The sequence below is a fragment of the Dermacentor albipictus genome, chromosome 9 (genome assembly GCF_038994185.2).
Source record: "Dermacentor albipictus isolate Rhodes 1998 colony chromosome 9, USDA_Dalb.pri_finalv2, whole genome shotgun sequence".
Taxonomy (NCBI): Eukaryota; Metazoa; Arthropoda; class Arachnida; order Ixodida; family Ixodidae; genus Dermacentor; species Dermacentor albipictus.
Genome location: NC_091829.1, coordinates 96,654,012 through 96,674,016, shown reverse-complemented (window position 1 = coordinate 96,674,016; position 20,005 = coordinate 96,654,012). Strand labels below are relative to the sequence as shown.

General features: G+C 47.1%; 1 protein-coding gene across 1 annotated transcript in view; it reads right to left on the bottom strand.

Annotated features, from left to right (window-relative positions):
- The window catches only part of LOC139049529 (rho GTPase-activating protein 45-like), a 161,948-nt gene that overhangs the window by 8,376 nt on the left and 133,567 nt on the right, over window positions 1–20,005 (bottom strand). Inside the window, exons 20-23 of the mRNA XM_070525065.1 lie at window positions 19,058–19,147; window positions 10,567–10,853; window positions 9,370–9,556; window positions 4,748–4,820 (exon numbers count right to left, since the gene is read on the bottom strand). Coding sequence (XP_070381166.1) covers window positions 4,748–4,820; window positions 9,370–9,556; window positions 10,567–10,853; window positions 19,058–19,147 — 637 coding nt within the window. The remainder of the gene's footprint in view (window positions 1–4,747; window positions 4,821–9,369; window positions 9,557–10,566; window positions 10,854–19,057; window positions 19,148–20,005) is intronic.

Genomic DNA, 20,005 nt, shown 5'->3' with positions numbered 1-20,005 from the left:
GGTAAACCGTGACTTTATGCTGATTACACAATTTTCCCCTCGAGAAAATGGTAAGCCGCCATTCATGAAGCAAGAAGTAAAGCATTATCGGGAATGAAGTCGGCAACGAAAGCAGCCGACTGTGGAAAAGAAAAGGTTAAGCCAAGAAAATAGGATCAGATAGTGCATTGAGCGAAGAGTGTTACTCTACATAGATGTGACGCAGGAGAAGTGAAAATAATTCAGTAAACACACACAAGAAAGCTTTCGCTTATAGCGGATTCCCACATATGCGTGTTATCATCTGGTTTTTTCCAAAAATTTTTTTATGACCATCACCCGAATGATGAGACGCACATGATTCTTAGCATAAGGCCCCAAACATGCTAATGCAGACATGATCTATGATGAGTAGAGCGGCCTCGACAGAGCTGGCATAACAGGCAAATCAGCACGCTTCGGCCAATGCTATTGCGGACCTCACTTTTACAGATGCCCATACGTTTGCCGCTCACCACCAGCTTGTGTTGCCTTTGAGTCCTGAACATTACTTCCTTCATGGAGATTACGCGTATGACTGCTAGTGAGAAACTATAGGTGGTCTCGACAGTCAAATTTCTGAGGAGGTGTCCATTGGCCGCGTTGCGCCTAATACCTCGCTTTTTTCTAGTCCCACAACTGAAGATAAGAAACATTGGGCTCCGTCCATTGTTGATTGGGAAGAGACAACCTAAAAAAGAAAGGGCTCCAATCCACGCTGCGAAGGTGGTTGGCCAGCGAAGCTGCGGTATCACCTGATCCGATAGACCAATGTGACGTAGCCTTGAACTGGGTCCTACCTAGCCTAAGCGCGACGCCATTGACGTTGCTGTTCGCGTCACCGGTCATCATGTTCACGCAGCTCCTACGTAGTCCTAATATATGTGTGGTACTTATATAACGCTACCAGAACACAAATGAAATCAGTTGCTAGGCAGGTTCTCCTTTTGCATATGAAAGTGTAGCTACGTCATTCCCTGCTTCGCATGCAACAGTTGCCGCATCGCGGCAACTGTAGCTCGCGCAACCGTAATCTTTACCGGGAAACGTTTGCGGCGAATGCCATACGCGAAGGCGAGCTTCCTGGTTCATTTTTTTTATATCCCTCGCACGGCCACCATGACCACTGCCACGGATGTGCAGAGGCGAGCGCCATCTGGTGGTGCAGCAAGGAACCCAGCGGCGCATGCAGAGCACACTTCGCGCTGTGATTGGTTGAGTTTTAGGCTGCGGAGGCGAAGAAATCCCGGGATCCAACACTCTAAAAACTAAGAGAGTGCCGGGCACTCCCTTTGAGGGAGTAGCGGCTTGTCCCATATTTCACTCTCTTTTCGAGAGTAGATCGACCCTCTTTGAGAGAGAGTAGGTCAACTCCTGTTGACAGAGTTTTGTTACTCCGCCGCAAGGGATTGCTAGTACTCTTCTGCAGAGTGATAATACTCTTCCCACAGGGAGTGCTAGTACTCTTCCGCAGAGTGGTAATACTCTCACCGTAGGGGTAATGGCACTCCACCAGACCGAGTACTTCTACTCCCCCAAACAGAGTGCAACTACTCTTCCCAATACCCTCTTAGCGAAGTCCTGGCCACGCATGCAGGCAGGAAATCAGATCAAATTAGGGTCGCTGATACACCGTTCTCTAGGCGGCTCCTCAGACTCAGTGGCCCAATTCCAAGCGGCCTTCAGAATAGGCGTGAGCAATGTTATGCAGGATTTTAAAGTCATTTTTCCTGGCTATTTGCTGCCTACCATGAGCCGTGACGGCTCGTAATCGGCCTATGCGTATGTGTCCCGAACGCCACTGCGGAGAAAAAAAAGCTAATTCACATTTAATCCGCAAATATTTTCGCATATTTCACAATCAGGAGACACATAATCTAATTAGAACACAATAGTCGACGGAATCACACACTTATGGAGAACCACATTGCTCTATACATCACGTGGATTCGAACCCACGTACACTCGCATCTATACAATTCAAAGCACACATCCTAACCATTATACCACAAAGCCACCACGCTCAGTCGTGTTGTTTTAGAGCTTATATACATAACAAATGTATTTGAGGAATCGACTGCGGTGGTTGGAGTTTCTCTGCAGTGTGCTGTGCTGTTGTGTACTGGAATATGTTTGCGTTTGCATCATTTCCATTCCTTGCTACGACTAACGGAGGAATACAACGTAGACGACGACGTGAGAACTATTCACGGCTTGTCGTCACCCCAGGAAAATAACAAATGTGCCGTTCAGCTCACGATCGAGTGCTTTTCCAGTCCATGCATTATATGTTCTCCGAAATTATGCGGGTACAAAGTATCGTGCCAACCATCCACGTATGTGAATTTAAGTCGCGCGTATACTGGTGAGCATTTCTGTTTATTTTTTCCGCCAGTTCCATTCGTATGTGGTCAACTGCGATGCCAGTACCAGGCATTTCGACGTGCCTCACGCTGCCGTGTAGGCGTTCTTTTCAGGTGCATTAGTTTAGAGTTTGGTTCAGTCCGCTGTGAGCTGTTGTCCTGCATTAGCAGCGGATCGTTAGCGTTTTGAAGAGCACGCATTCCAGCATTTGGAGACTGCTTATGCCGATAGCCGCGTCACATGCATTGGCACGCATGTTTAAATGAGTAATGTGTCCACTTGTTACGCGTGCACTGCTCGTATCCTGTGGCAGTGCTCGTTCTAAAAGCTTCGAAGACCATCTACATTCATACGTGTGTTCAATATATATGCACAGGATAGACTTGCCGGCTAGTTGGTTGAGCATTTTAGAAGAAACAGCGCAACACAAGGACGACGCAAAAACATGGACAACACCACGAAGCGCTGGTGTGGTCGATGCTTTTTTTCGTCCTGGTGTTAGCGCTGTTTCTTCTTCCACGATACACGCACACCACAGGTACGCGAAAGTTTAGGAGTATAGGGCGTTAACTTTGTTTTCCCCGTTTCCTCTCAGTGTCAATGGCACAATGCGTTGCCCGAAATAGCGCACGCTTACCCCCATATTCAGAAATGCATCATAACTTGAAGCCCATGCTTGACTTGATCTAAATGACGCAAGTCGTGAACGCACCAAAAGAAAGGCAGTGAGCGTCTGGGGGACGTTCGCACCAGGCGTCGTTTATATAAAGTCAAGCATGGGCTTTGTATTAATATACATTTCTGAATACGGGGGTTAGTCATCTACTTCTCACAGAAAATGTCGAAGAAACGCCCACCAAAACCAGGCACATTCGTAAACCTAACTAGGCAATACGAAGCTCCATAGAAAAAGAGTGGTATTAAAAGCTTTCAGTATTTTTCTTTACTCCAAAATGGTTGCGCTCTCGTGGTTTCAATGTACAGAGATGATGCAGCGTTAGCTAAAAAGCATGAATTTCCGAACTCCATGCCAAAATAAGCTTGTAAAATTATTTAGGTGCTAGAAACCAGGGTTTGTAGCGATCCTTGAAAACCCTTTATTTCTAAAATGCCATTTTCAAGGCATTGAAAAGCCTGGAATTTTTAGAAGTACTGGAAAGTCCTTAAATTTGTACACTTGGCTAGACATAGCAGACATTGCCAAGTGTTTTTTTTTCCCTTCTGTGACATTCTTCGCATGTCACAGAGAATTGTCTGTGGAGGTAATAGAAGGAAAGCGACATCCTTAAAGTTCAAATTACAAAGGAGCTGCAGATACCAGTTTTAGGCACATGGAACCGGCGACAAATGTACTTGGAGGAGCAGAAGCAGGAAGCTCAACGGTTGAGGCATTCAAAGAAAAGCTGTGATGAGTAAATTGAGAGCTACAGACACAATAAAAGATCACCTTTCTCCGGTGCTGTGTTGTTCCGCGATCTTGAGCGCGCGCGCGCGCGGTGGAGAACTCCGAGTGAAAAAGTAGAGCGCTCGCTACGCGTTCCTTTGAACTGCGGCGGCCTGTTCTCTTAGAAGCAAAACGATGTGTTCTTTGCTCAGCGTGCATGAATGATACATTGCCATGTTCGGGGCCAGCCACCTACAGTTGAAGCAGAAGATCACGCTACGTTTTGTTCTCTATTGCCGCAAGAGTAGAACTACTCTCTCTCTCTGAAGGGGGAGAGTGAAAAGCACATTTCACTCTCTCCTTGGTGAGAGAGTGAACAATGCATTTCACTCTCCTCGACATTTTGCGAGAGTAAAACGACGCTTTGAAGAGTGAACCGGCCGCTTCACTCCTGCGATACCCTTCCTAGTTTTTAGAGTGAAGTCATACACAGCTTTGCGATAAAACAGCGAGCGCTGGTGGCGCTTGCTCTCCCCGACACAAGAAAGCCACGACTGTGCATTGTGGCAGCTTGACAATATGATGCATCTAAATAACCAACCCACCAAGTGACTATCAATCTAGTGGCAGTAGGACGGAACAATAAGAATTCACGACGTTAAAAAATCCCAGCTTGAAGCGGAAAAAAAAACTATAATTGAGCCTACTTCACCGCGGAACTGTAAAGGAAACCCACGTGGGTTTCTCAGAAAGGGAGCTTACGCAGTTGAAGAAAAAAAATAAGTCTGGAGTGGGGAATTCTCAATTTTTTTTCAACTGCGAAGGTTTCTTTCTGACAAAACCACGTGGGTCTACCTCCTTTGTAGCTTCAAGCTGCAGTAGAGCGGACAACATTTTTTCCCCTCTCCCGAGCATTCCTCCATCGTGCGGGCTTCCGAAGAACTAGCTTGCCAAGCCACAGCTTACGACGGGTGTGCTTACCTGCGGCGAGCTTCGGTGATGTGCGAGGTGGTGGTCTGCCGAGGCGCACTGCTTGAGGAAAACCCAGCTCCGCCTGCGAGACGTCTGCGATTAAGCTCAACCGAGCAGAGAGTCTTGCTCGCCGTGTGCCCAAATATATTGCAATACTGAGGCGAAGTGAGTGACTGGGATCGAACAACTAATTCCCGCGGCAACGGAATTCTGAGCGCATCGGAGCAACGCAGTCATGACGTGCTCGTGTTTGCTGCGTTAAGAGGAAGCGTCTCGTTGGTAGTTACTTAAATGAATGAGAAAAGAGCAAGCCTTTTCCTTGCTATCTATCCACTGCGGAGAATTTGATAAGGTTTTGTTGCATTTAAATCAAAAAGATCAAAATATACCGACTGTAGGAATCGGGCCCCGTACTCACAAAACGTACTCACGCAATAATTCTTCGTAGCAGAACGTTCCAGCCAATCCTAATACTGGACATACCTTTAGAGAAGGCATCTAGCCAATGGCAACAGCATTTGCGAACGGTAAGCTCTTGTGAATTCGGACCCAGATCCCCTTTTCTATTAAGGCAGTGAATGTATAGAAAAACAGTTGTTGAAAAAAAAAAACAGAATGAAGCATCAAGCTAAGAACTCTAACTCAACGATAGACAATGACATCTCAGTTCTACAAACAGCACCTGTCGAGACGTTCAAAGCAGATAAAATCGATGTATTACATACCCTCTGGCGCATATATCTCACTTGTGAGTACTAATTTTGCAAAATTCTCATAAGCAGTGCAACAATTTCAGGTAAGCTTAAAGGTACGCATCATATTTGTCCACTTATAAAGTTCTAAGAGATGCTGTTTAGAGAAACACAATATGTGTTTTTGGCATAGAGTTGTGGATTTGTTACATCATAGCTTAATTTTTTTTTGAATTTGAGTAATTTTCGGCAATTCTTGCGATGACAATAAAGACGCGGATCCGAATTTCCTTTCCTAGAGTGGGTAGAAATTAGCTTTCTCTCCTAAATGCAACAAATCTAAATCAGATCGGTTGAGACTTGCCCAAACAGAACACTTCTGCGTTTCACATGTGTTTGAATCAGGGCTAAGCGTGCGATGGTAATGTGCGCCACACAAGTAAAAGAAGATGATCAACGAAAGCGAATTCCTGCGCTGAACGAGTTGCGGACACCACGAAGAAAACTGCGAACGGCCCCGAACTGCCTTGAATTGCTTGCCTGCAGCGGAGACTTAGGGTGCTGTTCCGGACAGTCAAATTCCGTCATATCGTCGAATTCGCGATCTTGTCAGCTCTGACTGGCTGAAAGCGCTACTAGAGCATCTCTGATTGGCTAAAAATGCCAACATAGAGGTATTTTGCAGTGTCCAAAAGTACCGTCCCCTGCACCGAGTGGGTGAAGTTCGTATTATTATTATTATTATTATTATTATTATTATTATTATTATTATTATTATTATTATTAACTTTATTCGCATCACGCGTCACATGATGCTGGATGCCCGCAGAAAAAGCTGTCACAATGGTAGCTTGACAAGGCCGCAGGCGCCCACACTGGCAACTTCACGTAGCGGTAAGCAAATCACGCAAAATTTAACATGCAAATCCGCAAGCATTGAAATTTGTGCGTACAAAAGAAACAGAATACATTCAAGTTTTATGGCATCGCGTTTCAATGTCCAGGAGTACGAACCACGTACATTCAAACTTCAGGACACCATACATCTAGCAATGTTTTCAAACTCCCAATCAACAAACAGAAATTACTGCATACATCTAACAAAGTTTAAATTCGCAATCAATTAACCAAACAGAAGTTAGCACATTAACAAAGACAAATCCACACAAAGGCTTGGCTCAAAACGGGGAGCGTAACTCCGGCAATGGATTGCCGCCGGAAATGTGTACAAGGAGCATTGTAATGAAAGTAAAGCAAATGGAAGAATAACGAAGCAATTTCGGTTTTCTATTACTAAAGTAATCACAAACTTTCTTGAAAGTAATGTTGTCCGGTTCAATGTTTTTTCTTATGCAATGCATTTTAACAGACCCTGTAGCCTGTTCTTTAACATCTGTAAACCATAGGTTCTCCTACATGTGTCGACTTCCCATCTCTCAAAAGTTCATGCTATATGTGGTAGAGTGTTTCTTTGTAAGGTTTGCTAACTGGCGCAAAAAACAAGAATTATTTTTTATCTCTTGTTTATATCCTTTGCACAAACGATAATCATAAGTCCTTGTAACAGTATGTCACAGAAAAAGGTTCAGAAGGATAGTCCATAGGGACATTTACCACAGCACGAAGAAACCTTTTTTTTTTCTTGTAGAACATGAACTTCATGCAGACTGTTGTGCCGTAGACGTCCAAACTAAATAGCAATAATGAAGTCTCGAACGAAATGAGGTATTGCAGAGTAACATCATTACATTACGCGGCAGTAAACTTGCATTTCGATATACGAGTTCAACCACTTGCGATAGTGTTTTCGTTAAGTAGTTTATGTGTGCATACCAAGACATGGTCTCGTGAAAGACAACACTTACTATTTTAATACACAGGACGACTTCAACTGGGGTTGCTTTCCGCAGGACATTTTCATTTATTATGTTTTTTTAATTTCTTGGATGAAACAACACTGCCTTTGTTTCTTTGCATATTTGTTTTTAGGTAGCTTCCCTCTGTTCATTTTTGTAGCTAAGCCGGAATTTCGCTCGCATGAGGAATAACTTGGTCGGCTTCTTTCGCTGACAAAAATTTAATTGTATCACCCGCGTAAATAACGAATCTTATTGCTGGAGCTATGCTGATGATATCGTTTATGCAGAGATTAAGAAGAAAAAAGCCCCAAATACTGCCTTGTGGCACGCCACAAGAAACTGCTAATCGGTTCGAGTAAAAGCCTTCTATAAATCTACAATTTGCTTCCTGTTTTGTAAGTATGAGCGGATTAGTGAGGCAGCCATACCCCGAAAAACATACCTTTCTGGCTTTCTGATGAGCAGGTCATGATTACCATGGTCAAAGGCCCTTGCGAAATCTATTGGTATATCTAGTTCAACATTTATCGATATGGTGCAAAATGTATTTTTGTGCAAAAAGTGCCGACTCTGTGCTAAAGCATTTACGAAAACCATACCGGCAATCAACTACATATGGTCCCACTCAAGTTTTGAAAATCGCTTGAGAACGACTTTTTCATCTGGCTTTGAGAACACAGGTAACATGGAAACAGGTTTCGTTTTGTGAAAAAAATGCTCCAAAAGCCAGGAGAACTTATACTTCAATGTGTTGTTATCACTGGCTTTGCAAAACAATAAAATGTAACAAAAACACAGACGTTTCGCCACCTATGCGGGTGGCATCGTCAGCACGCAAATGGCAACAAATGCGAAAATATAGCTTATTTATGTATGACGCTGCCGCAAACATCCAGCAGGGGGCCACGATTAGAATTACATGCACATGGATTGCGACGGATAAACCATGATTCCACAAATTTTCTTGGGCCCTATCGGCGTTCCCGCGCTAACGTGGTTACATTATGAAAATTGTAACCACGTAAGCACGTAAAGTTGTAACCACGTTCCACAGGCCGGCTTGTGGCGAGATTACCCCGCACGTCTACCAAAGTGTTACGGGGAGGAAATATATGTATTTACAATATATACAGTTACAAGGGTGCAGCTGAATGACCAGGGTAACACCATCAACCGGTCTTCGAGACACTTCAATCTCCTCTTCACCTGGCAAGGTCATTTTGTCCACAGCGGCACAAACCCGTACGTGACAATATAATAAAATTGCCTCGCGATGTGCTTTGTTTTGGTAATCCCAGTGGCGCGACGCGTTATCATTTTATGTTTGGAAGCCCAAGTGTGAGCATTATACGCTCACATGGATGTGACCCAGTGTTTTAGATATTGCGCGATTATTGCTTTGTTTGAGTGAGCCTTCAACTCGAATCTTCCAGCTCCATTGCAAAACACATTCACCGTGTTATACGTCCATCATTGCGAAACTTCCGCATCGGGGATTTATACCAGTCAGCCAAGATCCGCTTCAGTTCACGTTCATCGACCACTACCGCGCTTGTCACGATCGTCGCCGCCGTTTCTTTGGGGGCACAAGTTCGCCCAATAAAGTGTTTCCGCTTTTTCAGTTAACTGCATTTCCGTCGCCTCGTTCCTACACCGCGCCACAGTACAGTCAGTCGAACTTCGCTATATCCAAATCGCATCCTTCACAAAAAAACCTTCGTTATATCGAATATTCGTTATAAGTATAAATTCGTTACATGGTGGTATCGACCACACATTCAGGAGGGCTGACATTCAGGCACGTTGGTACCGATGCATGGCGGAAAAACTGCGCAACACTGGGCGAATACAGAATAGGCACACCGTAGCTGATATCGAAAAGGCGTATTTTAGATTTACTTCGCTATATGTGATAATTCGTTATATCCGTGTTAGTCATATCAAGGTTCGATTGTATTACTCAGTAATGGAAGGCCCAATGAGATTTATTATGCCTGTTATCCCGATGCGAAAACAGCTAAACTGCACTTCTGGAGCCTCAATTTTCGAACGCTGAGGAACAAAACAACGGAAGGCTCACCACTCTCGTCGTTCGCTGGCAGCTGCGGTTCGCTTGAGGTGCGAGCGGGCGTCGCCAACAAGTGGCGCGCGAGCAGCGAGGGTCGTGCGCCCGCTGCTGCGAGCTCCTCGAGGCTGGCGGCCCCCCACGGCGCCTCAAAGAACTGCCGCCTGAGTTCGGCCATGTTGCAAGCCTTTGACTGGGCACTCTGCAACAGGCGTAGAACCAACGATCGTGTAAGAAAGTGGTACAGTTAGCAAACACGGCGCCTGGTTGCGGAACATACAATATGGCGAGTCGCGATCAGAATTAGTAAGCACATTAACTGACAGGCGGACACTAGACGCAAAGTCCACGACTGAAGTGTCCGTACCATGCCTCCACAGGTTCACCCACTCATCCACCCTCGCAATGATTGCGCAGTTCGCGAAGAGGCACAACTGTTAACGTCATTTCCACTCGGTCACTCTTAGCCAACGGCTCACTCACTCACTCACTCACTCACTCACTCACTCACTCACTCACTCACTCACTCACTCACTCACTCACTCACTCACTCGCTCACTCGCTCGCTCACTCACTCACTCACTCACTCGCTCGCTCACTCACTCACTCGCTCACTCGCTCACTCGCTCGCTCGCTCACTCACTCGCTCGCTCGCTCACTCACTCACTCACTCGCTCACTCACTCACTCGCTCACTCACTCACTCACTCACTCACTCGCTCACTCACTCACTCACTCACTCGCTCACTCGCTCACTCACTCACTCACTCACTCACTCACTCACTCACTCACTCACTCACTCACTCAATCGACGAGTTTAAAATTACTAGAAACGGAACTACAAGAGTAGTCATGCAAGTTTTCTCCTCAATCACTCAATAAGCTTAAGGACACGCAAAAAGAATGTCAAATGTAAATGGTACGTCATTGTACATTCCAAATGAAATAATGAAGTGCGTAGAATGAGGTCCCCGTATTGTCCATCACTAGTCACAGTCCGCGTTACAGATACCAGAGCCTTACTTTCAATAACAAACAATCTGCAAAAAAAGACGCACACCGGAAGCATACAAGACAGGAAATATGCAATGCACCAACTAGCCCAACAACGTATTTTACTAGAATACCTTACTTTCAGTCGAAGAACTTTCGCAAGAAAACTCTCTCCGCGATTCGCGGCGTTCTCGCCCTCTCTCCCCCCAGCGAGACGCACCTGTTCCGAAGAGGAGGAGGAGGCGCAAGTGGTCGTGCTCCAGGTGTCGCGCGTGCAGCTCCGCGCCTCCACCCTGCGGGCCGCGGCCCTGCGAGGGGGAGGCACGGGCGCCGGCTCGGCGGCGTCCTCGGAGGCGCTGGAAGGCGCGCCGAGCCTCTCCACGCCGCCGCTGCTGCTGCTGCCGCTGTTGGCCAGCGGCTGTTGGCGCAGCCCGCTGCCCTCGTCGCTGGCCTCGGATTCGGCGTCCTCGGAGCCGCCACCGCCGCACCACTGGTGCACTGCGCCACCTGGGAACACGCGAGTGAGCGCTGCTTTGATAAGGGAGAGAGAGAGGCAAACCAGAGCGGAAAAGCGAGGAGGAGTTCGACAATTAGCGCAGCCAGGATTTATGTCTGAGGGGGAGGTTGCGGTTAAAATTTTACAAGAAATCATGGTGATATTTAAGAGGTTGCGAAAATAGCGCGCGCACACACACGTTCACATAAGAGGCGCCTTGGTGCTCGAGCCCTGGCACTGCCGACACTCAGAGCGACTTCCTCCTCCTCCTCCTAAAATTTCTCTATTCAATGCAGAGTGGCATAACTGACTCCACTCTTGTTAGCCACCTTTCCTCACTCAATTTCATTTCTCTCTTTCTGTCTCTGCGTGTGTGTGTGCTCGCTTTTCGCATTCATAATAAAGGGATGAAATTAGGGACAGTAGTTTTACCAGCACTGTATAATGAGTAGCTCGCATTCAAAAACGGTCCCTGAGCCATATGGCACGGAACTGGGTGTTTGATGAAGACATGTCTCCCTCTCTCTCGCACATACTAATTTCCACGCAGCACCAATGTTTCTAGATAACAAGCTGGGCAGTTATCAAACTACTGGCTAAAATAATAAAAATTGACAGTGGCTTAGCTCGGCTATGCCATGATATACGCAGTGAAAGCTAAGGCATAGCATGGTTAGCCTTGGTTAATCTTGATTGCAAGTTCAGGTTAGTCTGGTTGTCTAGCTATGTTGCGGCGTTTATCCAGTCGTTCGGCGCGCTGTCCGTCTGTTTCCTGGGCGATTCGTTTCCTCTTCATCTCGTTCCGATGTCGATTCCAGGCCTCCTTCTGCTTATCAGAATTGTAGCCGTCCATACTGCCGCCTCAACTGTGGTTGCGGCGCACGCGAGCTCTCCTTTTCAATCCTCCGACATGTTATCAGGCATGCGACGCAGCTGGCGAAGCGAGCGCAGGCGAGCGCAACGACACGAAGAATGCAGCGTGACGTCATACCAGACGGTAGCGGCGTAAAGGCGCGGCGCTGCGCAGCGGCGAACACCTGTGGCTCGGTGCTACTAGTGGCGCATGCGCAGTAGTGACTAGGGAACGAGAGAGAGAGAAATATCCGCGGCGAGGCGCGTGTTGTGACGTCATGTGCCTCCTCGGAGCACCGCCACAGCGAAATCGCAAGTTCGCGGCCAGTAAAGCTTTCTCTTTAAATATAGTGGAATCAGTATCTGGACGCGAGAGCGAGAAATTTGCAATTGTTACAAAAAAGAAATAAACGAGAAAAGTAAAAAGGACCTCGGGTAGTGAGGTCATTGATATTCATTTACCTGAAAAACAAGCAGTGGCGGTGACAGTGAGAACGAGGCCTCAGCTCAGCGGCACGTAGGAAAGGTCACTTTCGATTGCGTATAGTGGACATTTGCACAAAAAAATTACGCAACTGCGCGTAGGCAGAGAGCGTTTGTGAGGCGAACATCGAAAACTCGGTATTAAATCTGTTTCCCGAAGCTTGCACATATCTGTGGCCATATAGCCCCATAAAACTACTTCATTCTGAGTTTTCCTATATCCTGACGTGAAATTTACGTAACCGCCGACGCAAGCATCGGGCGGTGGCCAGAAGCGTTGTTTGAACAGCCTAATGAAGCGCTTTGTTCGTTCGTAGGAGGTCACTTTTGATTGCTTAAAAGCAGATAGCATTGCCTCCTTCATAGGTTCTTCTTATCTGATTGGCGGACAAGAGGCGAGGGGCGTGCCGATGGGACGAAGGTTTCGGCGGGTTCGAGCTCGCCCACTGAAAGTAGATAACCTTACGAGGAAGGCGGTGCCGGCGTCTGCGATTGGTCCGCTTCCCCTAGCTTGTTTTGCGGTGGTTGGTTGAAAATCGCGCCTACCTGTAACGGAAGCCGCTAAAAGCGATCATCAGCGAAGAAGAGTTGTCAGAGCGATGTCGTATGCGTGGGGTAAGGGCTCGACATCAGCATACTTTGACGCTAAAATAGTTATACGAATAAAAATCCCTTTTCTCCCGCAGCTCTGAGTAGCCATTGCCAGAGCAATCGTCGGGTAGCTATCTTTTATTCCCTTCGAAAGAGGGTAGTTTCTGGCTATTCTGAAAACAATAAAAAATGAATACGCAGTTTTTTTCGGCATTAATGCATCATTCGTGCGTGCACGTCACTTTGACGTGGTGAGTTATGGCGGTTTTGTGAGGTTGCGTCACAGACAGGCGAAGTGGTTGCACCCCGAGATATCTTGACCAATAGTGGAGGGTTAATGGTAAAAAAGGGGTAGAATTAAAATAACAATAATAATTTTATTTTGATCCGCCTAATCATGCATGATCGGTGCTTATACGTCATGTCAGATGGGAAGTTCTTGCGGGTTTTCATGACGTCGCGTGTGACCCAGGCAAAGTAGGAGGGGCCCGAGACATTTTTGACGAATGGTGGAGGGATATAGTGGCAGAAATGGAATAGAATTAGGAACATCCTTACGTTATAGCGCCATCGCAACGATTTCCTCGGAATCAAACGTTTTCACACGCTAGAAGTCATTATGTGTGTATAATTTAGGAGGTCACCACGAACGGCAGCATCCGGACCCGGCAGCTGTCTGGCTCAGGCGCGCACCCGGGAATCGATTGCGAGTCCTCGATGTACGCGATTCCCTTGCCTTCGGTTTCCTTCACTTTCGAATGACAATCCACGACGTGATGCACAGTCGCGGACAGAATAAAATGGACCACGGGATCTCCGAAAACGTTCAATCCCCGAGCAGCCTGTAGCAGTAACCAGTAAAACTGCCCACGACAACGTTGTTAGCATATTCTAGTCGAGGCCCAAATTGCAAATACCAGATTGCGTTGTGACGTTGCGGAGATATTCAGCTTTTTCTTAGATTTCATGGTCCGTAATATTCTGTCCGCGACTGTGCATTCGATACGGAAATTTCAAGGTGCGTGTCACCGCTCGACTTACCCTCCGAGAGTTTTCGATGGGTAAAGAAGCTTCGGCTTTGCGTAAAATAACTCATTCGCTATTCCGAAAGTCCTGTTCCAGTTCAGCTAAACATAGTTCCTTTAAAAAATCGCACAAGCCGCGGCGGATCAATGGTTGCTACGTTCTAATGCAGAGCAAAGAGGTCGCGGGGTGCGGTTTCCGGCCGCGACAGGCGCATTCCGATAGGGAATGGACACAACAACAACAACAACAACAACAACAGCAGCAGCAGCAGCAACAACAACAACAAAAAAAAACCAGGCTCGTGCGTCGTGCTTTTAGTGCTTTTGAAGGCCAACCGCAACGAAATTTAACTTTGGCTGAATTGGTTATACGTGAGAACTATATTCCACCGAAACAATCTTGGCAAAGCCAGAGGGCTGGTGATTGTACAATTCTCGTATTAGCCGCCTCTAAACCCCACCTAGGCAGGCGACGCCTGCACCCATTGGTTGGAAGCCATGACGTAAGTCCCAGCACGTCATTTCCGTGATTCTTATTTCAGCACGCCGCGGGCGCTGCTTAAACCCGGAGTTCACGCAGAGGAGCCGCGCATTCTCGGTTATGCGTGACTTCCGGCGAGCGGTAATGGCGGCACTTTCTATGATGCGAAAGAGTGAAATGGTCCACTGAGCGAAAACGCCGGCGTCTGCCACCTGTAGCAGCGACAGAGCCGGCAAACTACCAGTGGCCGCGACGCCACGTCACAAGCGCGCCTCGACGGAGCAGAGCGGGTGAGAGTGAACACCTGCTGCCACGAATGCGCGCCAGATGTTTCGTGAGGGGAGAGGGCATCGCCGCGACGCCACGTCACCGCTCGCTCTCGGAAGCCTGTATTATTCGCGCGTTCCTTGTCCACGCAAGCTCTCGCCTGCGCTCTAACTGCGCCTCGGTATAAGGCCAAGTGAAGACGAACCAATCGTCTCAACGCGTTCGCCCACCCGCGAAGAGTTAACAGCTGTTAACAACTGGAAGGACCGCTGCACGGCGTTCAGTCGGACATTAACGCTTTCGCATTCACAACTCATAAGAAGTGCTTAGGTGTCGGGGCATCTTTTCTTTAGTTTCGGTATCAAAAATGGCGTTTTCTTGCGAGCTTCTCGTGACGCTTCCACTTTAATTTCAAAGGTGAAATTTTGCACGAAACCTCCATTTCTACACTGTCTTCAACTAGCACTTTCGCGCGATCCAGAAATTCGTTGGAGTTGGCCTTCAAGGAAATCGAGTGGCTCTAAATAGCCGAGTCACGTTTAAAACGTTGCGCCCACGACGTGTTTGAGGTTCCCCAGTCACTTCCGTCTCAAGCAGTTCGCAAAAAGCACAGCCTTCGAGACCTGCTACTGTAACTAAGAAGCAACCGGCGCAGGCGCGTGGACCCCTCCCCTACAGGGTCTCTCATAGTCCGCGGTTTCACTTCGGGACTCTAAGCCTCATAACGTATTAATTTTAAAGCAAAGCTTCCTCTACGAGCCTTCAATAGAGAGTTTTAGCCCAGCGGGTTTACGGCCAGCGGAGCGGAGCGCGCGAGCGGAGACGCGACTGCGCATGCGCACCACGCTGAGGCGGCCAGCGGTTTTACGGAGCAGCGTTTACGCCCGCTGGAAAGCACTCCCCAGCGGAGGGTATAGACCAGAACACGCTAGTCTCGCACCCAGACTAACCGAACGCATACTCTCGCACCCGGGTTGCCCGGTCGAACGGCGCGATCTTGTACTGGGCTGCCAAAGTGTGTTCGCCGGCGACCAGTAGACATGGCAAGCGCCAGCTCTAGGGCTCCAAAGTGCGGAAATGTGCCCGTTCACACGGATCCAAAGTAGAAGTCATCTGGGCATCATTGCGTCGTGTTTGGATGCCAAAACAACCAGCGGAAAAGGAGCAGGTTGCTTAGAGCTGTTTGCGAAGAGCACAACACACGTAGGGAATCGTGCCGGTGCGGTGTTTTCAGCCTGCGCCGATTTCCATCCGCAACGAAGAATGCCAAGCTGCGCCACTGGTGGATAGCTGCAGTGAATAGGAAGAACTACCAACCCAGTGAAAATGCACGAGTGAGTATTCGATCTGTGTATATTTTGGTGCCACGTTCAACTTTGCGCCCTACAACGTAATACGCGGTTTGCTCCGAGCACTTTCTGGGCAACAAGCCTACCGCGCCGGTGCTTCGCCTTGGCTATAACAAAAAGGCAAGCCTTTTCGTGTTTTCATTCAGGCAGAGCTCCCGACGGTTTAGCGGAACAGTTGAGTTTGCGGTTAGCGATACTTGCAGCTGGTGCACGGAATGACCATTAAGCGTGAACGACAAGTTGTAGGCCTTGCTGGTGAGCGTTATTGCTAATGAAAGTAAACCGAAGTCTGCTCGTCACGTAGCATGCGTCCACAAAAACGTAAACGACTACTACTCGTCGCCGAAGGTGTTCTTGCAGCGCACCTACCTTTACGAGCTGGTGTTGCAGGTGTCATTCGTAACGAATTCATTTGAGCCTCCTGAGCTCTAAACTGCGTGCGGGCTGTTATGCGGGACAAAGCGCAAAATATAGGAAAATAAGGTGCTTAATTATTCTTGTATTTTGTAACAAAATTTTGATCGTTCTCACTAGTTTTTTTTTACTGTTTTCTTTTCTAAGGGAGCGCCAACAATCCGATGGCCTCGCACAAGCGAAACAGGTCTGGTACCAGGTAGCTGCAGTTGGTGGGGCTAATTTCTTGAAATGCAGGTGCTGTTGTTGTCTTGTACCAAAGGGGTCCTGATGATGCAGCTTTAAGTAGGGATGGTAATTTTACGTGCCCTGTCATGGTTTGTACAACTGTACACCACATGCATCTGTCATGCTCGCCCTGTTTTACAGGCTTTGACTGCAAATGTAGTTGAACATTATAACTACTGTAGTACTTCATTTTCCAGTGTGTGCAGGTTTAGCATCATATGCTGCTTGTTCGAGTGCTGTAGGCTTTTGTTCTGAATGTTGTACTCTTAAGTGGTCGCACGATACAATTGGCCTGGTGTATTTTCTATTTCATTTTGAGAGGACTTTATATCTTCGCAAAAGTGATGGCATGGGAAAGAACTACAGCCCTTCTTACTATAACATCTATTTTGTTTTCAGTGTGCAGGTGGTGAAGGGCAGGTGTCTGCTAACCAGGCAGTCAAACGACCTCGCCAGTTGGTTGCCAAGTGCGGCCAACCCAGTAGAGACCATTACAAACAAGACCAAACTGAAAGTGCAGATGACAGTGTTCTGCGTGCTTTAATAATATATGGCACCAACACAGTGCTGTAAATTCCTTCACAGGTTACGTGCCAAAAAGCTCACAGGTGTTCTATATAGCGCGCGGTTTGTACAAACGTAATAGCGTACCTACCCGATGTATTCGCTTCTGCAGTCTGCACAGCACTCAGTGTGTCCATTGTGGACTTGCACGAGGTCTTGAAGTTTGATTGAATCCAGACAGCGAAAATGACAGGTTAGAAAAAACATGAAACACGCCTTCCGCCCAGCTAAAAAGCCCAAGTTTCGCTTCCGCGCCGGGTCGCATCTCCCGGCGTGGCAGCCCAGGCCTGCTACTTCGCGGCGCTTGGGATAGATGGCGCGACCGGCGCTCATCAATATGGCGGCGCCCTTTGAATTCACGGTGTTCTGGTGTATACGCAGCGCGCGAGCGTGCGTAAGGGCGCGCGGGCGTGTATGGGAAATGCAAGACGGCAGCCGCGAACATGAACGCCGGCAGTTCTGCATCGAAGACGGCGACTGCCGCGCTGACCCGTACATTAGTACTCAGTACATTATTAACAAATAATGCACTGAGAACATGTAATATATTTTTATTCAACATTTCTTGCATAATAAAAGCAAGCGTAATTCAATTTCATTTCTCAGTAACTCCTATTCGAACCACTAGGTGGGGCAGCAGAGCGCCCCGCTCTTTACCCCGCTCGAGCGGGTGATCCGCTGGGCTAAAATTCTTTTTTCGTGAGCCGCTCCGCTGGCGCAACGGTGGAGACCGCTCCGCTCCGCTGGCCGTAAACCCGCTGGGCTAAAACTCTCTAATAACTTTGCCGACCATGGCTGCCGCTTTTTGCCGAGCAGAGCACGGTCGCGAGAAAAGACCGTGTGAGCAAGACCGTGCGCGCGCGCCATTTTACATTAGGCCATATACGTAGGAATGACTCGGCTTAATTACAGTAATCCCCATTAAGGTCTTTCACGTTGTGCTTATTTCTGCGCAATGCCACGTTCCCCATTATTCCTTCGACAAGCATCGAACATACGCCTTCGTGGCATCACTGCAGCGATGTCTCACGGCGTGTATTCGCATTAACTGAGTTAGCATTATTTCAACGTTACTTCTGAACATAAAATTTACATTACCTGTGCTGTGCATTCTCCGAGACGAAAGTAGACACGAAAGTACGCATTGTCGTTACTTGAATAGAGCTTAGTTAATCGCTTGAAAATAGTTTCGCTGCGCGTAGATTCCAAATGCAGGGTGTCTTTTTTTTTTAGCTGCACCAAATCTTTAAAAGTTTCCTGATGCACATAAGTCTAACCCTTGATGAGGGGGTCGTTACATGTAAGAGAAATGAAAGTTATTAATTGAATAATTCACATAATTACGCGAATTAGCTTTTAAATTCATTACCTTACGGCCCGTATTTAAATGTAAGGATTGTAACTAGTGCGTTCGCAAGGCATACCCACTTGGAACGAATTGCAAGGATGGCGTCGGTTGCGAGATATATGCGTCGTCAAACTTGGGCTAAAGATGAAGTGTTGTTCCACTTACTTTAAGAAAACGCCGTTTTTGCATCGAAGCACAAAAGTAACTACAACGCCAAAGCATTTGGTCGGACACCGAAAATTAATATCTCGAAATTGATGTAGTCCTGAACTTTCGTTCCAAGCGGATACGCCTGGCAAACTTGCCGGCTATAATTCGTAGATAGAAATACGTACCATAAATAATTACCTAAATGATCAATTCGTGTAATTATCCTTATTATTAAATTGCGCATTTCGATGTCTCGTAGAAGTAATATGGCCGGCCCACGGAGTAATTCAGCTCAAGGGTTAGAAATGTGCTACCTGCCATAGGCATTTGTTAATTTAAAAAACAATGTGGCGCAGATAAAAAAATAAATACCTGATATGCGTTGGTTTCAGGAGATCTTTATGTATTCGGAGAAAAGCATTTTTTTTTTAGTTCCATGCAGCTTGCGCACGGCCGCGCTTACCTGTCAGCTGGCTGGCGAGCACGACGGGTTCGGCCGCGTCGTCACTGTCCTGGCTCTGCGTCGTGGCTTCGTCGTGCAGCGGAGATTCGACTGCACACAAGTGCAACACTGAGAACTCGGTACACACCAACGCTCAGCAACAACGAACGCCTCAGCGGGCGCCACTTGCCCTATTGTGCACGGACCACTTTGTGCACTCGTATGACAAAGCTCAGCGCCCTTGTTAATCATATGCGCATAACTGCACCTGGCGTGATCCTCTCGAAGCTGCACGCCTGCATGTCGGAAGCCGACACTCACGGGCAAGTTGCTTCGTGCGCAGAATGTTCGGTCTGTAAGTTGTGCGTTATTAAGGTCAAGTCAAGTCAAGTTTATTTACAACTTGTACAAAGTACAGTGTTGAAGGCCACCCTGGCAAGAAAGCTGTAAACGTACAGCTTGACGAGGCCAGGGGGCCACCACCAGGCAACATCAGCATCGCACACATCCGCAGTGCAAAGAACAAGCTTTCGTAAGTAGCTTCAGTAATATAACACGTGGTACATATCGACTTCCCTGGGTATGAATAGATCTTCATACATGAATAATCATTACGAGCGCATTGAAATTCGGGTGAATAACATTAGTGTCAGGGAAATATATACTGTTACACTTTAAAAAATGAACATTATTAAAAGCAGTAATTAAAAGTAAGTTAAACAACAGTAAAGAATGTGCACGAGCAACTTACAAGAAATAAAATGAATATACAAGTGATGAGTACATTCTGAATAGGTATGGAAACCAACTAATTTACAAATTTCAAACAGGCGAAATATGTTCATCTCCCGGTATATCTCCCAATGACCAAAGTCCTTTAACGAAAGTCAGAGTATACACGTTCGAGCCATTAAGTTGCGGAGTATTCATTTTACTTGCGCTATCGAGTTATACTTTGTGTTCGCAGTG